Source organism: Anoplolepis gracilipes, chromosome 2 (genome assembly GCF_047496725.1).
Source record: "Anoplolepis gracilipes chromosome 2, ASM4749672v1, whole genome shotgun sequence".
NCBI classification, from domain to species: Eukaryota; Metazoa; Arthropoda; class Insecta; order Hymenoptera; family Formicidae; genus Anoplolepis; species Anoplolepis gracilipes.
The window spans coordinates 6,347,205-6,360,896 of NC_132971.1; the positions used below are offsets into that span (position 1 = coordinate 6,347,205).

General features: G+C 27.3%; 1 protein-coding gene across 1 annotated transcript; it reads right to left on the bottom strand.

The window, feature by feature from the left end:
• Positions 1–21: 21 nt before the first annotated feature.
• LOC140663249 (peptidoglycan recognition protein 3) lies at positions 22–8,633 on the bottom strand. Its single transcript, XM_072887275.1, has 7 exons — positions 8,415–8,633; positions 5,733–6,059; positions 5,134–5,378; positions 2,081–2,204; positions 838–1,001; positions 441–603; positions 22–369 (listed from the first exon to the last, which is right to left on the bottom strand). The coding sequence occupies exons 1-7, from the start codon at positions 8,521–8,523 to the stop codon at positions 182–184; spliced, it is 1,320 nt and encodes a 439-aa protein (XP_072743376.1). The 5' UTR covers positions 8,524–8,633; the 3' UTR covers positions 22–181.
• Between the last annotated feature and the right edge of the window lie 5,059 nt (positions 8,634–13,692).

Here is a 13,692-nt window from a genome sequence, read left to right on the forward strand (position 1 = left end):
ATAATAAAAAAATTCGCTATATTTGATGCAAAATCCAACATTTATAGAATCGAAATGTATTACAAATCTTGGACAGATACCTTCGTACATTGTATATCTATCTCAACAAGTCACAAAATTATAGTTTTAGTTAATCTTTGATAGCGCTCTTTTTGTATTACGTTATATTAAAAATAATATTTTATTTGGCAGTTTCCGTCCAATGAGGCCACGATTGTAACATTGTGTAAAAACTGTCTCCGGGACAAGCGGTTGGCCAGGTCTGTCGATGTCCAAGAAGCTTGTAATTACTCTTTATTTCGCCATTATCGACTCCACGAGCGATCAGTTTAGCTACTGCTTCTATCGCAGCCGCCTTTGGTGTTCGGTCTAACGAATAAAAAAGTATATTAGTGAGATAACTGCTAAAATAACAAATTCGTATTATCAGTGTCATTTACTGCTATAGTTTCCAATGATGCAAATTCCAATGCTCTTGCTGTTGAAAGGTACGGAATGAGCACCCTTTTTGCCCCAGCCACGGCCTTCGTAAACGTTGCCGTCTTCGCCGACCAGGAAATTGTAGCCAATATCGGACCATCTTCTATTGTTCATATGCTCGTTCTTGAAACAAGATTCAACAATCACTACAAAGTACGTCAGATTTATCATTTATTAAAACACGCGAAATAAAAAGACAAGATGTGAAAAGGTTTATTCTATTAATAGAAGACACATTTGTCTTGATCTAAAATATTGCTCGAATATTGAATCAGACATGATCAATTGCGTGCAGTGAAGAATTAAAGGTTAAAAGATTTGCTACTTAGAAAAGGTTTATCTTGTGAAATTGATTACCTGGATTCCTCTCACATTCAACTGACATTTAGCTTGGGTCTCGCAACTGGGACCAGTCGAATGATGAATAATTACGTTGGGTGCAGGTTTTGTTTTGAGATTAGCAGCTGGCGATTTCGGTGCTCTAGCGCCCCATTGTGTTCTAGTGATAACATTTAGACCATCTGAAAAAATATTATATTAAAAATTATTAAATTAATAATAAAAATTAAAGATTATACTTTATACAGTATAAAAATAATTATGGCGTCAAGATTAAATCAATTAAAATTAATTTTAAACTGTATAAATTATTTAATTAAATTTATTTTAGAATAGCTCATTTTAGTATATATCTTTAATATAGATTTTTATTTAAAATTACATTTTATTCTTTGTTCTTAATTCAGTTTTCTTTGACTTTAAAAATAAAGATTTTTGAATATTATACATATTTTTATATGATCTTTTTATAATTTTTATGTTTTACGTGAACGGACTACTTTATATCGTTTAGTTAGTATTATTGTTTGTCAGAGTTGATACTAATAATTGCAAGAATATATGACATATGTAATTATGAAGAATTAATTTTTAATTTCTGCTCATGGTAGAAAAAATATAAATATAAGCAAATATTTACAAAAATGGAGGAGAGTAAAAGCATTTCTTATTTACAAATTATTTTCATTTATAATTATTACATAGAATTTATGCAAAGTGCACATAATTATTTTTTCCGACGTAACAGCAATAATCTCGCGATCATTTTTCTAATCACACAAGATGATGCTTACACTTTTATAATGATTTATCGTGCGGTAAATACATCTCTATTCTACTTCATGCAAATAGATTTAACCAATTATTATAAATATTTAATCATCACTTATTATAATTATTACATTAGTCATCAGTCAACAATTAGCGTCAACAAGAAGCTCATCAATCATAAAGAATAATGATGTTCAATCGATGAAAATGCTTGAAATAGAAAAACTTCAATACTGCATTTCAATTTTGCAATAACCTTGTGATCTCTCAGTGAAGTACATTTCAACGAATTAGTTTGATATCTCGAGAGATTATACGTTACTATTATACAAAATTGTATATCAACTGTCATTAAAACTCACAATAAGAATCAAAATTCAGTCATGTCTGTGCAAAATATTATCTTGCAGCGACAACTGTTTGCGCATAAATGTAAAAGATATCTTTAAAAATTCCGGCGCCATGGATATAAGTAAAGTTCACGGCTCACATAAATAAAATATTGAATGAGAATTACTGGCAATAGTCTCCTGAGCGACAAGTGTTACGTAGACCGTCGCAAAAATCAACGTCGTCGTCTTCACGATGTACATTTTGACTTGCAAAACGATGAACTAATACCACACACAACAGTTTCCGTTCAATATATAAATCCTCTTAATTAAAGACGTTTTACTCGAAGCATAATCTCTGACCTTAATTGATAGCAAATACATATATGAACGTATATGTATGTACATACATGCATATTAGCAATATATTCCTCCGGACTTCCCCAATGAATGTTTAGTTAATCTGATGATTTATATTACGGATTACGAAAGAAAAAAATGACGAAACAAATTTAAAGAGAATTCCACAATGTCAATAATATTGTTAAATTTACATACTAGGAGAAAGGAAGAAAAATTGTTTCTCTTTTATTATAATATTTATAATTTTAGATGCGCTTTATTAATAAATTGAAACAAACTTGAACATAAAACTTAATTATTATATATAAGGTGTGTGTATGATGTAATTATTTAAATACTATTAGAAGTGAAAATGACTCGTGAAATGTTTCATAAAATATTGTATATATATATATATATATATATATATATATATATAGATTATATATATTAGACGTTTTATTTGTTAGTATTTGTGAGAACAATGAAATAAATGTATATATATATATATATATATATATATATATATACATTTATTTCATTGTTCTCACAAATACTAACAAATAAAACGTCTAATTACTAGCATACAAATAGTATTATAAATGTAATGCAAGCTGTAACAGATACTACTAATGATTATTTATATATTAAATATAAGAATTATTTAAAAATAATTATTTTATTATTTTAAATATTACAATTATTTGTGCATAAATGTAAAAATAATAAATATAAGGAACAATATGTCTCACTAATTTATTTATATTTTATTTAAGAGGAACAGACTTTTCTAGGAAGTATTAACGATCCAATCGCACTGATACTATCAATAATGTGATGCACAGAATCAATATCGACGAATAAGTAGCAATATTTTGATTTGTTCGAAATTTCGATTAACACAAACAACGAAACGCGCTGAAAAATTTACAACTATTATTGACTCTTATCTCCTTTAATCTTCCTGAACTTTGTACGAAAAACATTATATGGTAATGAAGCTGCGATTATATTATATTATGCACGATGCTGATTATCTTATCAATTACATGTATCCGGCAGAACGATATTTTTACAGTGGGCATCCCCGCGAGATAATCAATCTTTATGATTAATTAATAAATTAGTCTTGTTTTTTTTAGATGTATCATTCATGAAATTAAATAGACCGGTTTTTCCAGTGCTAAGATGATTAAAGGTACGAGCCGCAAGCAGAACAGTTTTTTTAAATATATATATATATATATATATATATATATATATATATACATATTTAAAAAAAAAAAATATATATATATATATATGTGTGTGTGTGTAATTTAAAAAAAAGCAACTTTTTATATAATTTTTGTTGTGCAGATCAAGAAATCACTTTTATAAGCCATAGATATATTTAGCCTATTATTTACATTGCGGCACGATATAGATTTAATCATTCCAATATCCATAAAATTTACATGCCGTTTATATTATAGCGCACGTGCATGAAAAGATGTTATCGAAGTAATCTGTACGAAATTAGTTTCTTCACGGACAATCATGTATAGTGCTGTAATATTCAAATTACCGTTGTCATTAATTAAATTTCCGAAGGTCGTGACTTTAGGGGATAATTATTGTAATAAGTATAATACAGCTCGCACGCGAATCGAGATAAGAGTGGAATTAATCTTATTCGTCAAACTGGAGTAAAAAATATTTATATCGCTAATCTTTCATTCAATTTCTGAAAGTTTATTGATATTTTTGATAGTATGTCTAACTATCGCGCGCCCGCACGCGCTTATACACATATACATATAATATTTTGTATGGGATGATTTATTAACAACAAGTCTGTTATGTCATTCTTTGAGGAACTATTTATATCAACTCTTTCTAAATTTTATTGAATAAGGAACTTTTTCATATTACGTACAAATTAAATTTAAATTTTATCTGTTATGTATTATATAATAAAATATATAATAAAATTTTTAATTATATAATATATGTTAAAATTTAGAGTTTATTTATTAAAATTTTACATCCGTTGCAAGAGAGACAACAAAATTTTTAATAGAACAATGATTTTATACATATTCTTAAAGATCTTGTTAATCTAAATATCTTTTATTAATAGCATTTTTAATAATTATGCAAATAAAGCATATTTGATAATTTCAATCTAAAATGATCTAAATTGTGTTCTAAATGCAATTAATTTTTGTCAGTAAATGTGTTTAAAATGATTTTCATTACCTTCTAAATAGTTATTGACACAATAACATAATAAATATTGCGGATTTATATTTATACTTCCATTTCCTGTTCTATTAAAAATTTTATAGTTGCCTTTTATTTACCCTCCTCGCAACAAATTGAAAATGTTTACTGAATATAAAAAAATCACTTTACTTGAAAATTGAGAAAATAATTTATATCTGAGATCTTCGCAAGAAAGTTCTTTTTACCGGTGAGAATTTTTCACAATAACAAAGAGAAGAGGTAGCTAGGTTGTCTAGTATAGTATCGAAATGCTATTATATTAAACAGCATAAGAAAATAAGAATCTCTGATTATTCTTTTCCTATTCCATATTGTCTTAAAAGCTTATAAAAGAGAATATACTAACAAAATTGAGAATTTATCTAAAAGTATTTTTTATATTTTTCTAAAAAAACGAAATATATGGAAAATTGACGTAAAATAAACTGTAAGACATTTTACCTTTTTTTTAAGAAGAATGATAATTGTAGTGGTGCATTTTTATACGCTTTTATTACGTCAAATTTTCATTTTATATTGGCTTAGAATTAGCATGATTTCGAGATCCATTCATGTCAATACAGATATTTCATCATAAAGTGACATTCGATGTGCTGTTCTATTCTACGGTATCATTTCTTTTCACTGTCACTTCTGTCGTGGTGGTGGTCGAATAAATGGGTATCGGATTCGCGGTCCAACGGGGAAGATTAATTACGTATTCATAAAAACTCTCGCCAGGACACTCCGTATTCCGTGTCTGTCGATGACCGATCACATTGTACTTGTCGCTTATTTTTCCAAGTGAAATCCCGCAAGCTATCAGCGCATCCAATGTGTTCAGGGCGGCCGAATTCGGCAAAAAGTCTGTGAAATCATAATACATTTACATTCGTGAATTTTGGTTAACGCAAATTAATTACAAAATATAATAATATTTCAAGAAATACATTTTACACTTTATTTTACACAAAAGACAAATTTTTCTGACAAATTAATTTGAAAAATAATGTATGTTACTTAAATAATTTTTCTTTGATCCATATAATGTAATAAACTTTTTAATGTTTTCTAACAAAAGAAAAAAATAGGAAAACTTGATTGTTATAATTTCAATTTATTTTTTCTCATAATTATTAATTTTTTTTTAATGCAAAATTATTGTTCTACGTTTTATCAAAGTGTAATATTTTAACGATATTATAATAATTTATTAAGTACCACTGAAGTCTCCTAGGATGCATATGCCTATGCTCTGGGTGTTGTAGCCAGGCGCATGTGCGCCAACGTAATCCCAGCCGCGACCCTCGTAAGCGTTACCATCTTCGCCAATGAGGAAATTATAGCCGATATCCCACCAGCCCCGATCGTCCATATGGAAGTTCTGGTAAGATCTAACAATCGCAGAGCACGTCTCCTGGTCCCGGCAGTACTTACGTATACCACCATGATGGACCACCACATATGGCGTCGGTGTCACTGACAGAATCTGAAACTTCAGGCGCTCTCTGGCTTTCCATTCACTTCGGCTGACGATCCTTGGACACTCTGGATAGCCAAAATCCATAGTTTTCAATAATATATTCCCGAATTCACTCGTCAGAGATTAAATGTATTTAGAAGAGTGGTATTGAACAATTTATAATTAATACGCAATTTATAAATTTTTGTTAATAATAATTGACAACAACTACTTTGCGCGGACTTCAAAAGACTACATTTATAAAATATAAATACATTGCAGACCTCAATGTTTCATTTGAAACTTATGAGTCAGCTAATAAGTTAGTAAACACGTTTTCAACAATTAGTTGCGCAATTGTAAATATACTTCCACATCGCGCAGAATGATATTGTCCACGAGATACAACACTAGATTGCGGATCCTCGAGTTATAAAATAATTTTAGTCCGAGCACTTTGCATTCCTGCAAGTATGGAAACTTTTGCAGAAAGAACTTAAGCAATTATCGAACCGCGCTTGTCACGAGAAGTACACGTAATTATTATTCGCTATTATTTTGCATGTTTTACTTCGAACTGTATTATCTTTTTTCGATATGCCCGATAAAGGCAAGTGCCAACATAACAGAAGTAATTTAAAGTAGAACACATTATTATAAAAAATATAAATTTACGTAAAATATAAATTTGTCATAAAAACATATATTTTTTATGTTGCGTATGAAAATGCGATTTAAAAGAGAATCATATAATTCTCTTTTAAATCTGGAAGCTATATTTTTTATGTTGCGTATGAAAATGCGATTTAAAAGAAAATCATATAATTCTCTTTTAAATCTAGAAGCTGCAAACAGATTTCTGAATTTTCGAGCATAATCGATTACGTACACAGTAAAAAATTGTGCGTCGATGTGTTAAAATTTTCTTGTGTTACCATTTTTTGATTACTACTTGAATGTAAAATTAACATGCAGCTGATATGTTATTATTTTTATAACATTTTCATATGTTACATTTATGTCAACTTAACACTTTTTGTATGTCTCTTAGAAATGTATATTATTTTGAGTACTTTTAACAATCGTTTCAAACAATCAACATATTTCAAAATTAATTTAACATTCTAAGAAAAGTTAAAATAAGTCTTCTAATAATCATAAACTTTAAAGTGTTTTATCAACATTTCTTACAAGTTATTGTAACTACTGTTTCATATAGTTTTTAATTAATTTGTAAGTTATTTTTACATCACACTTAAAGTCACAATAACAAAAATAAGTGTAGTGTGAATTACTTAACATTTCTAATTTGTCAATGAGTTATTTTAACTTTTTAGAGTGGACTTTTGTGAACATGCAAAAAATATTAAAATTAACATTTTATTTTTTACTGTGTACATTAATTTTTACATATATTAATTTTTACGAAATCGTATTAATTTATATTACGTTACGTTATTATATTTAAATCATTGATTCATCTTAATTTAAACTCATATATGAGATATTTAAAAGTTGGATACGTTAGTCACTGACATCATAGCTTAATAGTTGTAAATGTAGATAAAAAAGTTGCGGACCTGTAACGTCACGCATTTATTATATCTCTTGTATCGAAATGCGGAATATTACTGTGGCGACTAAATGTTTTAATGTGCATGCAGATGATTCATAGTTGAAATATACTAATGAGGATTCTAAAGACTGCAAATCTCTTTGAACTCGCCGACAATAGAACAAAACTTGGCACGGATATTTATTAATTTGTAGCATTTTATGCTATTGTTATATATTATATAACGTTGTTATTTAGTCAATTATAGATCGAAATCATGCTAATTCTAAGCCAGTATAAAATGAAGATTTGACGTAATAAAAGTCTGTAAAAGTGTACTACTACACAATTATCATTCTTCTTAAAAAAAAGTAAAATGTCTTACAATTTGTTTTGCGTCAAATTTTCATATATTTCGTTCTTTTTTATAAAAATATAAAAAATATTTTTACATTATGAAATTGTTACTATATAAGGAAGGCAAATATATAATACATTAATTATTAGATTGACCGAAGTAAATATAAAACAGTGAGACGTTTGTTGAACATTTATATTTGAAAGTTGAAAAAACTTAGAACCAATGTCAACCATTGAAAAGATTAAACATATAAAAAGATCATAAATATCAAAAGTCACAATATTAAAAAAAGATGTACAAACAAGATACTATTTATTTTTGAAAATAATGCAAAAAATAAAATAATTCTTTAAATTGTGTATATATATCATATCATATTTCTCATAAATGTCCATTATCTTTCATAGACAGTTATTATTAATAGTAATTGCGTAGTTTTGCTCAACAAAGAATCAGCTTAGAATATAATAATTTTACAAAAATATATCTTTTTATGTAAAGTATTTGGTTTTTCAAGTGGCTTACCAATTGGATTGACAAAATTCGTTCTGTCAATGAGAATAGCGAATTCCGCGTCTTCAAATACCAATATGCACAGCGCGAACAATCCGACAAGGTACGAGGATGACCTCATGATGATTGACACCGTTACAGCCCGTGTCAAAAGTGAAACTGGGTAGCCATCGTGTAACTGCGTCCGCTTTTAAACGAAAAACTGAATGGCAACCGGGAAGTCCCTCGGAGAAATCGTGCGTTGAATCAACCCGTTTCGTAGTCCCTTAACCCTGTCCCCTCTTCGATGCGTTCGTCGCAACAACAGCGACGATGACTACGACAAAGATTTAAAAATTTTTGTCTGATTGCAATCGAAACGTGAAAAGGGTGCGGAATCGTGCTGTTCGCGCGATAAAAAAATCAAATGATAAGGTGCAGCAAGATTGATAAGATCGGCAAAATGAATAACATAACATGATAATAGATGATTACATCTGACCGTGAAAATAATTGTTAAAAAAAAGACGTTAAATATATATATATAATTTGTTATCTAAAAACAAAAGGTCATTTTTATTTAACTTCTTGTTATATATATATATAACAAGTTTATTAAAAAAACATAAATACCTAAAAAATAAATATGTAATTAACATATTTTTTTATACATATATATATATATATATATATATATATATATATATATATATATATGTATGTATGTATTTTTGTATCTTGAAGTAAATAGGAAATAATAAGATAGATATAAAGTATAAGGTATATAAAATAAGAATAAATAATTTGTTATCTAAAAACAAAAGGTCATTTTTATTTAACTTCTTGTAACATGATTATTTACGTATTAAACGTATTAGTTTCATGTTTGTTATATTTGAATGCTACAAGAAGAAAAAAAAGACTATAAGAAATGTCTCCATTCAATGCAATCGATCTTATTAATTACGTTTTTCTTATTAATAACATACGTCATTTTTCTATGTAAATTTAATGTTTATATTATGCCTTTTTTGATTCGCACGGCGTTATCAAGCTAAAATTCTTGATAAGTGACGGTATCTAGAAGTTACGACGTAGATGAATCAATGATGACAATAATTACACATAAAATTATTTATTTACAGTGAATTGATCTTTCATTAATGTTTTATCGTTTCGATCAAATGTTATGTGAATAATATTAATTAAAAATTACTTTTATGTATGTTTACTGTGTATATTGTGAGAGATCTAGAACATAATATTATAAATAATATATAACTTTACAAGTTTTACAAAAATATAATATAATTCGAAATTATTAAAAGCAAAAATAAAAACATTGTAATAATGAATAGATTAAAATAGATAAAATATATAAGTATTGCGTTTTCATTTGGCATGTTAGCTATTCCATTGAGTTATATGGCAAAGCAAAATATGTACCATGTTGTAGTGGAGTGCAAAATTATTTATTCTCTTCCTCTGTTTGGAATAAAGAGTTAATAAATAACGAGGATGAGTAAATCATTACTCGCATTTATCAATGATTTCTAGATAAGGGCTCATTCAAAGTCGCCGAGTGGCGACAAACATTTTTATTTCTTTATCGTAGAGCGCTGTCATAACTGTCGACTAATTGTTTCCTGTAATCATTGACGTATCTTTTATGTTACGGTGGACTGCTTCAACCGAAAGAGCGATTTTGCTTTTTATATCAATAACCCACATCATAAATCTGTTAAAAATTTAATGTTACCACAGAACCCGCATCAGCATTTACGAACACATGAAACATGCATACGGTTTTGGTCATCATTACTCCGGAAATAAGCACAAGGTGATTGCGCGAAATACGCAAATAATTATTAAAGAAAAAAGAAGGAAAAAAACGGAGTAGAAATCATCATCTCAAATAGTTATGATAAAATCGTCATTCATTAACTTACAATAGACGCAAACAATGGCGGTGCTATCATAATCAATAAAAAGTAGTGGATGATTTAAAGAATTGTAAAACATATAATTGCCACTAGCTGATTACGCGAAATGAGTTATGAAAAAGCATTGCGATTAATCATAGTAACTATTAAAATGATATAATATCAATTAACGTAAACTGAGTTAAGCGTTATGCAAGTCGCAATATTCCTAACAGCACACATGTTCAAAAGATGTTTATAAGAGAGCCGTAAAATGTTAAAACATGTTTTAATATTCTATGAATCTCTTATAAACATCTTTTGAACATATGTGCGATCAGAGATTAAACCGTTTAAGTTGGACATGATTATAATTTTTATTCTTGTGTAAAAATAAATAAAACCGATAATATAAATAGAATAGAGAATAAAACACTACCATAACTTAATGCAAATGGAACAAAATTGAAAAATTATTTCTTTTTATAACGACAAAATTATTGTATAAATCAATATTTTATCAGAAATGATTCATCAGCAAGAAAAATCACAATCAGATCAACAAAAAAATTCTGCACTTAATAATAGTTTATTTGGAAAGTTATCAGATTATATATATCAGATAATGATAAGCTACTAGAAAACCATGACAAATAATCCACCATGTTATAGAAAAGTAATAAAATGTTACTCATTGTAATGATTTGGCACAATAAATCAGCCTTGAATGCATTTGTACAAATGTATTATAGTATAGCAATAAAATAAATTTCTACTGATCAAAAAAATAGACAAATATAAATGTTGTATGTGTAAACAATCAATAATTGATAGTTGTAAAAATTCGATGAATCTATTTAAAATCAAATTTTTTAAACTAGTTTAGAAATATTACATTATTGGTTATATATATAATCATACATTTATTGATTATACATAATAACTATATAATTCAATATTTAATATGTATAATTTATATAATATTTAATATTATATAATCGTGATGTTCGTTTTTTTAATGTTATTTTTTATATTATAATACAATAGGACAATATGTATGTTAGTAAAATATATGTTTTTATTTCCTATGGATAGAAAAAAAGAGAGAAAAAAAAAGAAACTCGTGCTAGCGCGTGTGTAATCTTTATAATTACATAACTTTTCTCTTATAATTGTGGATACCAGAAATTGTATGTACAATTGTCTACTAGGTGTCAGGATTTTCAAGCAAATTAAAGTTCGATAAAAATTCTAGCAGGTTACTAACTTATCATCTATAAACCAGATGTCTTATTGTTAGACCAGAGAGAAACCTGAGAGATGCCATGAGCCCGTTTTTCTTGAGATGCTTTTTCATTCGGGACAGTGGTGCTAACTGAATCCATTTTATAGTCGGCGGAACTATATGGCTGGATTCACTTTTCATGCCATGGTAAAACAATCGATTGGTTCGTGTACGTGTTAGATTTATAATTATAGATTGGAAAGATACATGGAAATATTATAGATTTATTAATATACATTTCATTATATACTATTTAATCTCATATCTTTTTTCATTTTAACACATATCATAGATAACAATATTTGTTTATATATTATTGTATATATGTGCATATAAATAAATATATATAAGTAAATAAATAAAAATAAACATATATATACACACATATATATAATGTATTAATAACGTATTAAAGTTGCTATTGATAATTTAAAAAATTTTTGTATTTTCCTTGTTTTGTGCTTTAAAAAAGAACATTGTTTTGATTCTTATAATTATATTGTATTTTTGACACTCTGCAAATCGGCAAAAAAATTTCTCTCGAAAAATTTAAGTCAAGTTCCATAAACTACAACATTTTGTCTACAAAATACTTTTTTTTAAACTTTCCTATAATTTTTTTTGGCCGAGATACATAATTTTGAAACTAAATCTGTATTTTTCAGACATGTTGCCGATACTGGGCGAAAAATTATCTCGAACGAAAAATTAAAAAAACATTTTATAGCTTTAAATTTCAGCTTTAAGTGCTATCGATAATTTTAAAAAATTTTTTTAATATTTATATACTATTTAGTACTTTTTAGTATTTATATACTATTAGCAAAATAAAAAGTAGGAAAAATTTAAGGGTGCCTAATACTTCTGACCAAGGCTGTATATATATAGTTTTACTAAATTTATATAAATAAGATATTTCAAAAAAATATTATGTAAAAAAGAAAATATTCTTATTTATTAAGAATATCTATAAGAGAAGGTTATGAAAGTATATATTTCACATACATAGTAATAGAAAAATAAACAAGACATAATCTCACAATTTTACATAACAATTGAATTAACATATTAAATTAACTAAATATTAATCATAAAATGCGTATTGAATTCTAATTAAAGATATATAATAACAAAAATATATATAATAATATATATTTATGTAAATAACATAGTTTATAACGCCAGCGATATTATCAAATTTATTACATAAATTTTAAACATAAATAGCAGATATTACTATACGTAAACAGCAAAACATCGAGAAAGCGAAAACATTGCCGTTAATGAGTTGATACATGACTTTCAAACAATATTTTTATTTATGTTTAAAAAGTTCTTCTCAAGAGCAACCACATTTAGTTGCTAGTATAATTTTCAGCGCTTTAAAATCTCATGTATTGTAAAAAGTTTTCAGAGTCTCTCTAAAGTCAATAATAGTGAACTAAAATTTTGTATACAAATAATTTTAAATATAAAAAACTCGTCATGTCATCCAAGTGCAAAACGAGAGAGAAACGAACCCGGTTCACGTACCAAGACCGCAATAAAATTCACCAGAAAGCGAATGCAGGTATCGATCCAATTAAAATTGCTGCTAAATATAAAATTCATATAGAAACAGTTAGACAAATAAAGCATAATAAAGAATATGAATCGGTGAAGCAAGAAATAAACCTACAAAGAAAATCATTGAAATTTATCTATAAGTGTAAAGATTTGGACGATCAATTAAAGCAATGGTATCTAAAACAGAAAAAATCAGGAAACAAAATTACCCATGAGCTACTTTATGAGAAAGCAAAAGAAATCATAAATAATGTTGGAGTATCATCACCAAAGAAACTATCAGATTGGCTGGAAGTATTTAAAAATCGTCACAATATTCAACTACACTCTACTAAACTACAGTATAAAAAAGTAGATCAACAATTGCTTAATTGGTTACTAGAGCAAATAATAAAACAGGATAATATTTCACACAAGAAGCTTAGAGATAAAACATGGAAACTTATGGGCAAGTTTGGTGAATCATCAACAAATAAGGCAAGAAAAGGATGGCTGCATAGATTGAAAAAATGTCATGAGATTCTAACAAAACCTGATA